At 36.3% G+C, this 14,917-nt stretch overlaps 1 protein-coding gene across 1 annotated transcript in view; it reads left to right on the top strand.

The window, feature by feature from the left end:
• The first annotated feature begins 2,348 nt into the window (after positions 1-2,348).
• Positions 2,349-14,917, top strand: part of LOC141504031 (uncharacterized) — an 89,168-nt gene continuing 76,599 nt past the window's right edge. Inside the window, 7 exon segments of the mRNA XM_074208868.1 lie at positions 2,349-2,470; positions 3,636-3,815; positions 7,829-7,943; positions 8,090-8,263; positions 12,479-12,585; positions 14,415-14,440; positions 14,443-14,548. Of these exon segments, the coding sequence (XP_074064969.1) occupies positions 2,349-2,470; positions 3,636-3,815; positions 7,829-7,943; positions 8,090-8,263; positions 12,479-12,585; positions 14,415-14,440; positions 14,443-14,548 (830 nt within the window).

Below are 14,917 nucleotides of genomic sequence, written 5' to 3'. Positions count from 1 at the left end.
AATTTTGTTTTCTTTGAAGTAATTGGCAGATTGAAATTAAAGACATTAATATCTTTTCTAGCCAGTTAGGATTAATTTGTTTACCAAGTTTGCAACCTCTAGAATCTTTTCCCTTCTTTTATGCCTGGGAGTTTATTAGTACATAATCACATTGGATTTTTTGACATGAGAATTTGGATGTTTTCCCTCAGAAAAGTTTTGATTAAATGGAGAAAGATTCTACCCCAAGTGGGAAAAACAAAAATTTGGTTTAGTCATGGTTGGCAGTCATGAGGAACAGTTTAGGACACTCGCCCCTCCAATCCTCATTTCAGAACCCCTTGGGGAAGTGTTGTAGAATCCTTTTAATTTTCAGTTTCTCCCCCAAATCCCAGAAGGAAAATTTGTACAGTAGAATTTCAATTCACTGAAACCTATTATCATTATTATTAATTATAATATATATATATATATATATATATATATATAATTGCTAAGCCTGTCTCTTTAGCCAATTTTTGAAAAATATTACATCCTTCCCTGGTTTCTTTATTACTTTATATAGTCACTTCCCTAGTACACCTTACTAGCTTGGAAATATGAAACAGAAAGCCTTGCCATATTGGACTTTCTTCCAAGTCTCCTCCTTACCTTGAATTCATCCTGGGAAATTTGACAGATCCTCCACATAGGGGTTTCTCCTCTTGAAAGACTCTCTCAGGCTCCCGACTGGCTTCAAGTCCCTGACCTGTCCAACATTAGGGGTGCCAAGTATTAGGAAACCCCAACCAGTAGGAGGATTAGTTTGGCTCAAGAGAGAAATGAAATATGTATACATAGGTCAGGGTATTAGCATGACAAATAGCAGAGCCTTTTATTGATAGTATCAAATGGTTCTTTATAACAGAAAACCACGTAATTAGCACGCAGGATAAAACAAAGATGTTTCTAAAACTAGTGTAGGAAATAACCTAGCAGGATGTATCCCAGGTCAAGAAGTTTGTGTACAGGGTTATCACACAAGTGTTATCACAACAGAGTTCTGTGGAGAGCCTTCAGCTTGAAGGTCACCAAAGCCTGGACCTTTAGTCATAACTGACCTTTTATCCCAAACTTGCTCAAGCAACTGTCAAAAATTTTCAAGTGAAAAAAATTAAATTTATATTCATTTGAAAGAAATGCTCCAAATCACTATTGTCCAGAGAAATGCAAATGAATATAATTCTGAAGTATCCAGCTCACCTATATCATATTGGCAAAAAAAGGAAAATGATCAATGTTGGAGAGGTTATAGAAAAAAACCTGGGAAGCTAATGCATTGTTAGTGGAGCTGTGGATTGATTCAGTCATTCTGGTGAGCAATTTGAATCTCTGTTCAAAGGGCAACAAAACTCTGCCTACCCTTTTTTCAGCAAATTCCCTGCCAGAACTGTATCCCAACAAAATCATAAAAGGTAATAGAGACCTGCATGTACAAATATTTATTGTATCTCTTTTTGTATTGCCAAAGAATTATAAATTGAGGGAAAGCCCATTGGCTTGTGAATGATGGAACAAATGATGATTACTCATGAGAAATCATGAGTGATTTGACTTCAGAAAAACCTCAAAAGACTTGTATGGACAGATGTTGACTGAAATGAGTAGAACCCAGAGAACATTGTAGACATTTACAGTAATATTGTGAGATGATGAACTATGATGGATCCAGCTCATCTCTACAATTCAATGACAATTATGTGGGACTATTTATGGAAAATTTCATCTACATTAAAAAAAACATACTCAACTATTTTAAAAACCTGTTTTTATGCTTTTTCCTTTCTCTTGATTTTTCTCCCCCCCTCGTTCTAACTCTTTTATTATAATATGTTTAATTGCTAACATAAATACACATTTATAGCCTTTGCCATGGAAAAGTTGAAGGGAAGGGAGAGTGGTAAAAAAAATGTGGAACACAAAAGTTTGTAAAATGATGAGTGCTGAAAACCATCATTGTAAATAATTGGAAAAAATAAATAAAAATTTATTTAATTTATTTAAAACTTATTTAAAATAAGCAAGTTATGTGTAACTTATTTAAGAGATTTTTTTTATTTTTCCATCATGCCTAAATGGGGTAGCAGGTTATTTTCAAATTCAATGAAGACCTACTGAAAATGGCAGAGCCAAGATCGTAGAGTAGAAGCAGTGAGTCTCACAAACTCTACCCCATCCACTCCAAATACATTTAAATAATTGCATTTCAGAGCATCAGAACACACAAAAAGACTGGATAAAACAATTTTCCAGCTCAAGACAACATGAAATATCTCCAGGAAGGGTATGTTATGCTCATGTTAGAAAGGTCATGCAGTACAGCCTAGGCCATGCTGGAGCAAACTGGCTCTGGCCATCCAGGAACACATCATGGGGCATCTGGATCTAGGACAGCAATGATGGTTACCAGACCTCTCAGTGCAGGGTTTGCCAAGGACTATTTGGAAAGTCAGTAGGAAAGTGCTGCCACACCAGAGAAAGAGCAGAGCACTATCTAGCACTGGCCTCAAAAGCAGACCTGGGACTCGCTCAAATATAGTGTGTCCTCCACCCTGGAAGCAGAACCTCATCTGAACAAAGAGATAAAATCAAGTCATAATTGGTGAAATGAACAAACAAAAAAAGAAAAAAATCCAACCATAGACATTTAACTTGGGTTCTATGGGGGAACAAAAACACACTAGGAAGAAAACCATGTCAAAACTCCTACATCCAAAGCCTCCAAGAAAAACAAAAACTGATCTCAGGCTACAGAAAAACTAAAAAAAAAATGAAAATTGTTAGAGAGGTAGAAGAAAAATTTGGAAGAGAAATGAGAGTAATGCAGGAAAATGATGAAAGCTAAGTAAGCAGCATGGTGGAGACAGAAAACGTACTGAAGAAAATACCATCATAATAACAGGTTGGTTCAAATGGAAAAGCAGTCCAAATGGCCAATGAGAATTCCTTAAAAAGTAGAATGATCAAATGGAAGAGGAGATTGAAAAGCTTTCTATAGAAAACAATTTTTTAAATTGTAGAATACAGCTAAGGGAAGCTAACAATTTTCTGAGAAATCAAGAAAAATATAAAACGAAACCATAAGGATGATAAACTAGAAGCCAATGTGTAAATGTGAAATATCTCATTGGAAAAACAACTGACCTGAAAAAGAGATTCAGAAGAGATCATTTAAAGAATACTGGACTGCATGAAAGTTATGACACTGTACATGTCATTCTCCAAGAAATTCTCCAGGAAAATTGTCCTGAAATCTTGGAAGCAGAGGGTGAAATAGAAATGAAAAGAATCCTTCAATCATCTCCCAAAGAGACCCCCTAATTCCCAGGAATGTTGTAGCCAAATTTCAGAACTCCCAAATCAAGGAGAAAATGATTACAAACAGCCAGAAAGAAGTAATTCCAATATCATGGAGCTAGAGTTAGGATAGCACAAGATTTAACAGCGCTCGTATTGAGGGCTCATACGCTCGAAATAGGATATTGTGGAAGACAATAAAGCTTGGGGTATAACCAAAAATCAACTACCCAGCAAAGATGAACATTCTTTTTCAGGGGACAAGATGGATATTTAATGAAATAGGGGACTTTCCAGCTTTTCTCCCGTTGATTTTCTAGTACAAGCCCCAGGGGACTCATAGCAAACCACATGGGCCTTCTTGATGCTGCCCTGTTTGTGTGCCAGCCCTGGACAATGGCACTGCCAACTCCAGGGGACCATCTCCATCATGAAGGTAGTTTGAAGGGGCTCCTAGAGACGTGGCATGGGAGGGAGGTGAATCGGGACGATAACATGTTGTAAAACATGAAGTTAATGGGGAGAAAGTATTGTCCCGGGAGAAGGGGCAAAGAGAGGCAGAACGGGCTAAGTTCTTTCACATAAAAGAGACAAGAAAAAGCTTTGGCTGGGGTGTGAGCGCCTTACTCTCCTCAGCAGTGCCTCAGGGAGCCCCGCCCCTGACCCCCAGGTTCTGCAGCTTCTACCCGCACTGCGCACGCGCTGACAAAGGTCAGTGCGCGAGCCCGAGCAGTCAATATTACAGTTGAAAAAAATGCCAAGACATTTCAAGATTTAGAAACTTTTCAATGTGTTCATTTAAAGAAGAGAATTCTTGCTAGGGAAGTTTGAGCAATGTGTCAGCTAGATATTGATCCACTAGACTTAAAATTAGCTGCACTTTGTCCACAAGGGAGACACTCCCAGAATGATGATTTGCAATTTACCAGCTATATGTGAACTCAGATTGAAAATTCTCACAGACTCTTCTCTCCCCTCTCCTCTTGTAGATATATCCTTTCCTAAAATTCATAGCAAACAAATTTCCTTCCTCCCCCTCAACCTACATGATAGCTGAATCTTTCTCTTTCACCCTTTTTTCCCTTAATATGAATATTTCTTGCTGTTTTGTTTCCTTCTTTTTGGTTTCTTTCACTACTCATAGCTAAAGTTTTCTGCTTAAGCAATTTCATAAATGTACATCAACACATTTTTTCTTTTTTTAATATTTTATCTTATTTTTTTAATTCTCATGTTGTACAAATGTTTTTTTTTTTTACATTAATAAAATATACTTGTTTAAGAGTAAACAAAACACCCTTGCCCCTATGAATATAGACTTGCTTGGGTAAGAAAGTAAAGGGGAGACAAAAAATTAAAATTAAAAAAAATAATAGTAATAATTGTAGGTATGGCCAGGTGGCGCAATGGATGAAGCACCAGTCCTGGAGCCACGAGCACCCGAGCCCACATCCAGCCCCATAGACCCAATAATCACACAGCCATGTGACATGCAAGCCATCTGATCCCCACTGCCCTGCAAAAACCAAAAAGAAGGAAAAAAAGGACCCAAAATCAAATAAAATAGTAATCATATTAGCTGAGTTGTAGACAGAGCATTGACCCCTGAGCCAGGAGCACCCGGATCCAAATCCGGCCTCAGACACCCAAAGATCACCCTGCTATGTGGCCCCAGGCAGGCCACCCAGCCTCATTTGCCCTGCACTCTCCCCCAAATAATAATAGTAAAAAATGTGCTTCAGTCTTTGTTCCATCACCAACACCTCTGTCATGGCTGGATGGCATTCTTTATGGTAAGTCCATCACAAAAGTTGCTTCCATATTTTTCCAACGTTGCCATTGCTGATCGCAACTCCCTCCTTTCTTATTTCTCCGCAACCATGTACTATATTTTCTCTCTCCTTTCACTCTGACTCTGCTGTAGGGTTGCTGACTGGTGCCGCAGCCAGATCCCCGGTCCTGGGGCCAAGAAGCACTGAGCCCCCATACCACCCCTTAGGCCCAGAATCCAACTGGCCCTATGGTCTTCGACAGGCCTTCCAATCCCAGCCCCTTGCAAGAACTAAAAAAGAAAATGTGTTATATCTGACCACTCTACCCCCATGGTCCATCCTCTCCTCCTTTATGCACATCCACACCCCTTCCCCCTGCTCCCCCCTCCTTCTTACTCCAGATGCTTATACCCCATTGAGTATATATGCTGTTTCTTCTCCTAGTCACCTCTGATGAGAGAAAAGGTTCCCTCATTCCCCCTTGCTTCTCCCCTTCCATATCATTGCAACAGCTCATTGTAATAAAAAAATCTTATTATATGAAATATCTTGGCCTATTCCCATTCTCCTTTTTCTTTCTCCCATTGCATTTCCCTTTTTTTCTATTGACTCCATTTTTACACCATATTTTATCTTCAAATTCAGCTTTCTCCTGTGCTTCAACTATAAAAACTCCCTCTACCTGCTCTATTAACTGAGAAGGTTCATATGAGTTTTATCAGTGTCATTTTTCTATGCAGGAATACATGCAGTTCATCATCATTAAGTCCCACATATTTTCCCCCTCTCCTCCAATCTCCATGCTTCACCTGAGTCCCATATCTGAAGATCAAACCTTCTGTTCACCTCTGGCCATTCCAAAAGGAACCTTTGAAATTCCCCTGGTTCATTGAAATTCTATCATTTTCCTTGGAAGAGGACATTCAGCCTTGCTGGGTAGTTCATTCTTGGCTGCATTGTAAGCTCTTTTGCCTTCTGGTATATTGTATTCCAAGCCCTATGAGCTTCCAATGTAGTTGCTGCTAAGTCCTGTGTGATCCTGACTGCAGCTCCATGATATTTGAACTGTGTCCTTCTGGCTGCTTGTAATATTTTCTCTTTGACTTGGGAGTTCTGGAGCTTGGCTATAATATTCCTAGGGGTTGGTTTTTTGGGATCTCTTTCTTGGGGGGATCGGTTGATTCTCTCCATTTCTATTTTGCCCTCTGCTTCTAAAATATCAGGGCAATTTCCCTGTATGTAGTAATTCTTTGAAAATGATGTCTAGGCACTTTTCCTGATCATGACTTTCAGGTATTCCAATATTATTTAAATTATCTTTCCTAAGTCTTTTTTCCATATCAGTTGTTTTTTCAATGAGATATTTCACATTTTCTTCTAATTTTTCATTTTTTTGGTTTTGAAATATTGATTCCTGTTTTCTGGTAAATTCATCAATCTCCGTGAATTCTATTCTTTGTCTGAAGGATTTGTTCTCCTCAGAGAGTTTTCTTATCTCTTTTTCCATCTGTCCAATTTTGCTTTTTAAGGCATTCTTCTCCTCAATAACTTTTTGAACTGTTTTATCCATTTGACCTAAGCTGGTTTTTAACATGCTATTTTCTTCAGCATTTTTTTGGATTTCCTTGACTAAGCTGCTGACTTCATTTTCATGTTTTTCCTGCATCTCTCTCCTTTCTTTTCCCAGTTTCTCTTCCAACTCCCTCATATGATTTTCAAAGTCTTTTTTGAACTCTGTCATATCCTGAGCCCAATTTCTGTTTTCCTTGCAGTCTTTAGATGCAGGGGCTTGTGCTTCCTCATCTTCAGACTGAGTATTTTGATCCTCCTTGTGCTCATTTGCAAAATATTTCTCAATGGTCTTCCACTTGTTTCTTTGCTTGCTCATCTTCCTTGCCTGGGCCTGGCTTGGGGGTGCTTCCTGAGCTTTTGGGACACTCCCAGAAGAATCTTAGTGTGTGAGGCTCTGTCCTTTCTCCTGGTCTGTGAATGACCATAAGCGCCCCCCTCTGCCACGGGGATGAGGTGGGGGGTCCTAGACTGGGATCAGGATCTGAATGTGTTCAGAGCCCCAGAGTCCTGTTCCAGAGGAAGAGGACAGAGCTCTCCATCAACACATTTTTAAAAATTATTTTTCCTCTCTTTGTCAACTCCTTTCAAAGAATGTTTCTCTAACCCCTTGGTCTTTTTCCATGGCTCTCTTTTGGTTTTCTTGTTCCTTTGATGAATAAAAACTCCTACACTAATTATAGCAGGTAAGCATTGGATTAATCTGGATTAAGAAAGAAAATTAGTGTAATTTGAATGACCAAATCTCAAAATTTTTTTAAAGTTCTCTTTCATAATAAAAGACTTCATTTCCTCTACCCCCCTTTTCTACTAAAACTTTTTTTGTTTTTAAATATCAAGAGTCAAAAATAATCGTCTATTTTGTCTAATTATCAATTTAAGACAATGATGTCTTGTGAAAAATATTTTTCAACTGTGGATGGAGTACTGGACGTGGATGGAGTACTGGAAGTGGAAGGTCTGGAAGACCTGCATTCCAATTTCAGCTCAGAAGCTTTCTAGTTGTATGCCCCTGAGAAGTTACTTAACCTCTATGATCTGAGTTTCCCTATCTATGAATGTGCATAATAATATTTCCCAGGGTTATTATAAAGATCAAATGAGATACTACTTGTAGAGTTGGTAGGACATTGTCAAATAATCACATCACTCTCACTCTCTTGTTTCCATAGGACACCTCTACATTTGGCTTGTGCTTATGGTTATCCAGATGTTGTGTCTCTCCTAGTAGAGAGAAAATGCCAACTGAACTTAGGTGACTTTGAAAATCAAACACCTTTAATTAAGGTATGCACTACTTAAGTGCTGGTCAGTGAAATACATTTTTGATTTCTCTTTTTGATTAAGATAATAAACTTTAAGACCTTATTTAAATATACTCAATATTACTTATTAGAGGATTTATTATCTCTTTCTCTTTATTTTTGTGACAGGCAGTACAGGGTCAGCAGGAGGAATGTACATCTATCCTACTTAAACATGGTGCAGACCCTCATCTTGCAGATGCCTTCAACAACACTGCCCTTCACTATGCTGCCTCTGGTCAGAACACAGCCATAGTTACCGAGCTGCTTCAACATAAATCTGACATTGAGGCAAAAAACAGGGTAGAAGACCATCTTTTGTATGATAAAGTATTTTATGAGCTAAAATGTATAATTCACATATTTTATAATTCATCAATTCATGGAAGTATGTCTTTATTGCAAATAACAAGCTAAATATGTAGTCAAAGCTCATTGGCTTTTGGAATTTTCAGGGAACAGGGAAGGAGATTTTAGATTTTAGACTAGTGCCTTTTCTTTGATTTAACATTATGGCAGAGAATTCTTTATATTAAGATATGAGTTTTAGGGTCTTCTGATTCTTCAGTTTTTAAATGTAAATTTAAGTTTTTTCCAGTTCCTTGTACAGATAGTCATCAGCATTCATTTCCACCCACATTTTTCTACCTCTCTATGACAGCAAGTAATTTGGTTATAATCATGTTAAATACCTTTTCATATTAGTCATATTCTGAAAGCTGAATCAGGATAAAAAGGGAAACAAAACATGAAAATGAAAAAAAGAAAAATTAATGAAAAATGTGAAAATAACATTTTTTTCAGCTGCATTCCGACTCCATAATAATATTCATTCTCAAAAAATAACATGACATTGGGGAGATGATGCCATAACAAGGACATGAATTGCATTTGGGCTAGGGGGGAGAGAATTGTGCAATGTCCCCAGCCTCAGTTTCTCCTCCAGAGCCAGGATCCAGGGTCAGATAGAAATTGGGACCACTGAAGATGGCCCTGGATGCAAAGCAATCAGGGTGAAATGCCATACTCAAGGTCATACAGCTAATAAGAATCAAGTGACTGAGGTTAGATTCAAACTCATGTCCTCCTGACTCCCAAGGCCAGTGTTCTATCCACTGTGCCACCTACCTGCCCTTTGGACTCCATAATTCTTTCTCTAAATGTAAATGGCATTTTCCATCACAGGTCTTTTAGAATCATCTTTGATCATTGTGTAACTGAGAGCTAATTCTGGCATCATCAACGTTGCTTTTATTGTACAAGGTTCTACTCGTTCCACTTACTTGTCTGCACATCATTTCACTACGTTTTTCTCAGTTTTTCTGAAATACATCTGCCCATGATTTTTTCGAAAAATTGTATTCTGTTACATTCATATACCACAATTTATTTAGCTATCCCCTATTGATGAACATCCCCTCAATTTCCAATTCTTGGCTTCTACAAAGAGAGTTACTATAAATATTTTTGAACATGTCAGTCCCCCCCCCCCTTTTTTTAAGATCTCTAGGATCAGACCCGGTAGATGTATTTCTGCATCAGAGAGTATGCACAGTTTCATAGCTTTTTGGAACTAGTTCTAAATTGTTCTGGAGAAGGGTTGGATCGGTGTACATCTTTACCAACACTGTGTATTGCTGTCCCAGTTTTCTCATATTCCCTCTAACATCATTTTTATTTACTGTCATATTGCCCAATCTGAGATATGGTTATCTCAGAGTTGTTTTAATTTACATTTCTCTAATCAACGATGATTTAGAGCATTTTTTTTCATATAGCCATATATAGATTTAATTTCTTCAACTAAAAACTTTGTCCCCTATTAACTGGGGAATGACTCTTATTTTCTTATAAATTTGACTAAGTTCTCCATATATTTTCGAAATGAGTCTTTTATCACAAGTACTAACTGTGAGAATTGTTTCCTACCTTGGTGCATTCCTTCTCATCTTAGTTGTATTGGTTTTATCTGTACATCAAATTTTTAATTTAATGTAATCAAAATTATCCATTTTGCATTTTATTTGGTGCTCTATATGTTGTTTGGTCATAAACTCTTTTCCTCTCCATAAATCTCACAGAAAATACAAACTCTTTCTTGCTCTCCTAATTTGCTTATGACATCACTCTTTATGTCTCAATCCTGGACCCATTTTGACCTTACCTTGGTAAGGTAATCCTTGGTAGAGGATGTGAGATGCTGTTCTAAGCCTATTTTTCTGACATACTCTTTTCTCATTTTCCGCAATAGTTTTTGCCAGACCAGGGGTTCGTAGCCCAGATGCTGGAGTTTTTGTGTTTATCAAGCTGTAGATGATTACTGTAGTCATCTGCTAATGTTTCTTTTGTACCCAATCCGTTCCACTGATCCACGTCTCTATTTCTTGGTCAGTACCAAACAGTTTTGATGATTACACCTTTATAATACAGTTGATTTAAAACTAATTTTACATATAATATATATATGTAAACTATATAATATAGTCTTAGATTTAGATATTCATTTGATCTTTTTCATTTATTCCCTTGATATTCTTCACCTTTAGATAGATTTTGTTTCTATTTTTTCTAGTTCTATAATATATTTTTTGGTATTCTGGTTGATATGGCCCTGAATAAGTAATTTAATTTAGGTAGCATTATGATTTTTATTATTATTAGCTTGCCTTACCAGTGAACAATTGACCTTTTCCCAGTTGTTTAAATCTGATTTTATTTGCGTGTAAAGTATTTTGTAATTGTGTTTGCACTGTTTTTGGATTTGTTTTGGAAAGTAGATTTCCAAGTTTTATTTTTTTGTTTCATACAGTTACATTAAGTTGAATTTCTTTTTGAATCTCTTAGTATCGGGAATCTGTTGATAATGTATAGAAATACTGATAATTTATGTGGGTGTATTTTATAATTATGCAACTTTTCCTCAAGTTGCTAATTGTTTCAAGTGGTTTTCAGATTATTTTCTAGGATGCTCTAAGTATACCATCTCTGCAAAAAATGAGAGTTCTTTCTGTTTCCTCATGACCTATTTTAATTCCTTTAATTGTTTTTCTTATCTTCTTGCTAAATCTAACATTTCTTTCTTTTTTCTTTTTTTTGGGGGGGGAGGAGGTGGGGTTTGCAAGACCATGGAGTTAAGGGATTTGTTCAAGGTCATGTAGCTAAGTAAGTATTAACTATTTGAATGCAGATTTGAACTCACGTCCTTCTGACTCTTGAGTTGGTACTCTATGCACTGCACCACCTAGCTGCCCCTAAGTCTAGCATTTCTAGTACAATATTGTATAATTGTGGGCAATAACAGAAGAGTAGGAATTACAAACCTGGAAACCGCTAAGTTTCTAAAAAACAATAACTTTTTAGTTATTTCAATATAATTAACATTGTTTACATTATAGCATTGCATTACAGAATGCAATATATATATATTCCTATATTCCTATATATGTATATTTATTACAGGCAAACAAAACCAATATTCTGGACACAAAAAAGTTAAGAACTTTTTCCTGTCTTGTGATGGAAAATTGCCATCCACATCCAGAGAATTATGTAGTGTGATTGCAGACCACAGCATGTTATTTTAACTTTCTGAAATGAACTTTTTGGTTTTTTTCCTCATGGTGCTTTCCTTTCTGATTCTTTTTTTCAACATCATGATTAATATGGAAATGGATTTAACAAGATTGTACACGGATACTCTATTTCAGAATGCTTGCTTCCTTGGGGTGGATGGGCAAAGGCTGGGAGATAGAATAATGTGAACTTAAAATCTCCTAAAATTTGTATATTGAAATTAATTTGCACGTGTAATTAGGGAAATCAAAGAATGAAACCCTGTCTTAGGGATGCCTGAAATACTGAAATGTTAAGTGACTTCTCAGGGTCCCCCAGCTAGTATGTGTTTAATACTTTAGGGCCTTGAAGCTACGTCTTACTGATTTTGAAGCTAACTCTACACATTTCATCATAACTGTCTCTACAGAATTTTCTCTACATAAAATATTAAGTCTCTGCTTCCCCAAATGCAATAGTTCCCCCAGATATTTCCCTGCAATGCTTTTCTACATACAGAGCTTTATTTATGATATCACAATGTTAGTTGATTAGTAGAAACAGCATAATGGAAAAAAAAAAGTCTCAAAGAAATAGTCTCTTACAGATACTGGGTTTCTATCTCCTGACCACAGATTAATAGTTGGAAGGAATGCCAGGGGCTATCTAGTTTCATTCAGTCATTTTATATATGAGGAAACTAAGGTCCAGAGAGGTGACATAATTTGCTTATGATCACACGGTTGCTGCAGTTGCTGTTCTTTGACCTTCACTCTTCAAATAGACCATGACATCAGGGAGGTGATGCCATGACTTGCAAGTGGATTGGATTTAAATGAAAGAGGGCTTCCCTGGTCTTCTCACTCCAGTTTCATTATATTATACATTCCATTAGCAAGTTCACAAGATGTTGAAGCATATATAGAATACTTACATACTATAACTATCTTTAATATGATTTTGCAGGATGGACATACACCGCTTCTGCTTGCAATTGCAGAACAAAACAAAGGCATGGTAGAATTTTTCCTAAAGAAGGGAGCAAATGTGAATGCCATGGATAGGAATCAAAGGTACAATATTTAAAACCTGAAATTTAAAGAATTTGTTTTAGAGGAATAAGAACAACATAAATCATGTAATACTCAGGAAAGGGTGAAAATGTTTTCAAACATCAACTATAAAAATAACTATTATTTATGACTCTACAACCAAGGAAGCTCTTCATGTGGGATATGCCGGTGATCATTTATGGGTGATGACTAATCGAGTTTTCTTTATTGGATTTTAAATGAGTAATATTATCCCAGAGAAATATTTGTACTCTTGTGGTTTAGTGGATTCTCTTTATTAAATAATCTTAATGACAATTGTGTTATATGTTCTTTTAATGAGAATTGTATTATGTGTTCTCTGCTCCTTTATTTTCCCTTAAAAATTCTCCCATTGATGAATACAAATAAATATAGGAATAATACGATGAAGTACTTGATGTCATTGTGGATATTCCTGCCACTGGTTCAGATTTTATTCCTTCCATACCTTCTCATCCAGTATGATTTTTGTCCTTATCATTCCATAAATTCTTCATTGAGAATCCAGGAAACACACTGAAATCTTCTACTAGTGCTTTTAATGCAGTACTCTCTGGTTTTTATTTTCAATACAAGCTATATTCTACCCCTTTTTTGTGTTGATGCAAACAGCATCTCACATCCTCCACCAAAGTAAGATCGAAATGGGTACATGATTGAGACCTTTATCAGAGAACCTTGTTGTCGAGATTGTTTCCCAACTTTCTGCTTTCCTACTAAACTTGATTTTGCATTGATTTTGTTTTGCAAAGATTTTTTAAATGAATATAATCAAAATGACGTATTCTACTTTTGGCAATGCTCTCTATGTCCTGTTTGGAAATGAATTCTTTCCTTCTCCATACATCTGATAGGTAAACTATTCTTTGCTCTTCTAATCTACTTATGACCACTTTGTACATGAAAATCATGCACCCATTTTGACCTTATCTTGGTCCAGAAAGTGAAACATATTTCTCTATACTTTGTGTCCTGTTGTTTATTCAGTTTTCCTAGCAGTTTTCTCAGATAGTGAGTTCTCACCTTTTAATAGTTCCAGGCAGTTGTATCAGTTATCACTAAGTAGTCAAGGCACAGCAAGCCCGCACATGACCTTCCTGATATGGCTGAAATATTGCCTAAGGCAAAAAAGCCTGCAAATCATTCACATATGACAAAATCAGTGCTTCAGAAGATCTGTTTTCATTAATGTGAGCAGTCTTCATGATTCAATGGACCTTCCTCACTGGTGCTAGCTTTCTCTTGATGAACATTTCTTGATTTCCATAGGCTTGTCCTTAAATAACAGAGTTCATTTCTATGCTCTTGTTTGTTAAGAAATATAACAGCTTTTTGCCATCTACATTACGATTAGGGCATTGCAATAGAAATTTAGTGGAATAACTTGCCAAGAATTTTTAATCTAATAATTTTCAAAGAGCCTCTATTTTACTTTGAAAACTAGAGAGCTAGTGTGACATCCCTAGCTGTGTGAAGTCCCTAGGTGAAAGTCCTTGATTGTCACACACTGGTGGCTTTAACATAGTCTTGTCTATTGTAAAATCTTTGATAGTCCCAACCTAAACTCTAAGGGGACCAAAAAAACCACAAAACTTTTCTGATAATTTTGGTCTTAATTGCCATTTAGTAATGCTGCATGTGAGTAATAAAAGTACTCATATCAATCAGTAAATGTGTGTACCTCTATATGCATAGTAATACAAAAGAAATGTATTGAAATGTACTGAATGTATCAAAATGTATCAGAAATATCTGATTAAGTTATTTATTTGGATTCTTCATTGTGAATTGTTTCTTTGTTATTCTAGAACAGCCCTGATGATTGCACTCAAAGGTTAGCAGGCATGCTCAGTGTTCTTTTGAAATATGATGTTACTCTCTCTTGCCAAGATAAACATGGATGTAGAGCTGAGAAATATGCTAGTGCCAGTAGCATAATGGCGTAAGTCCTTACTTAAGAATTCTAATTATCATTCTAGAAATGAAATTAAAAGAATTTTTCCTCCATGTAATCAAGACTGAGCTGGGCTTTCAAAGTTATAAAATATGGCAACATTCAGGCAAGCATCTGTAAGGGCACTAAGAAGAAATTGGGCAAATAGAAAAGTTAGTTCATCCAAGTTCAATAGAATGTAAGGATATTCTGAGATCAGCATTCCCATAGGTATTACCAATGATAATTGTGGCTAATGTTTTAATTTTTTTTTTTAAAGATTGAGGTATTTTACTTTCATGTTTTCATTTGATCTTCAGAAAAGTTCTGTAATTTAATTATAATGTCTGATTTAATGAGGCAGTAGTTTTGGAGGGG

Source organism: Macrotis lagotis, unplaced genomic scaffold (assembly GCF_037893015.1).
Source record: "Macrotis lagotis isolate mMagLag1 unplaced genomic scaffold, bilby.v1.9.chrom.fasta BILBYCTG032, whole genome shotgun sequence".
Lineage (NCBI taxonomy): Eukaryota > Metazoa > Chordata > Mammalia > Peramelemorphia > Peramelidae > Macrotis > Macrotis lagotis.
This window is presented reverse-complemented; position numbering and strand designations above follow the sequence as displayed.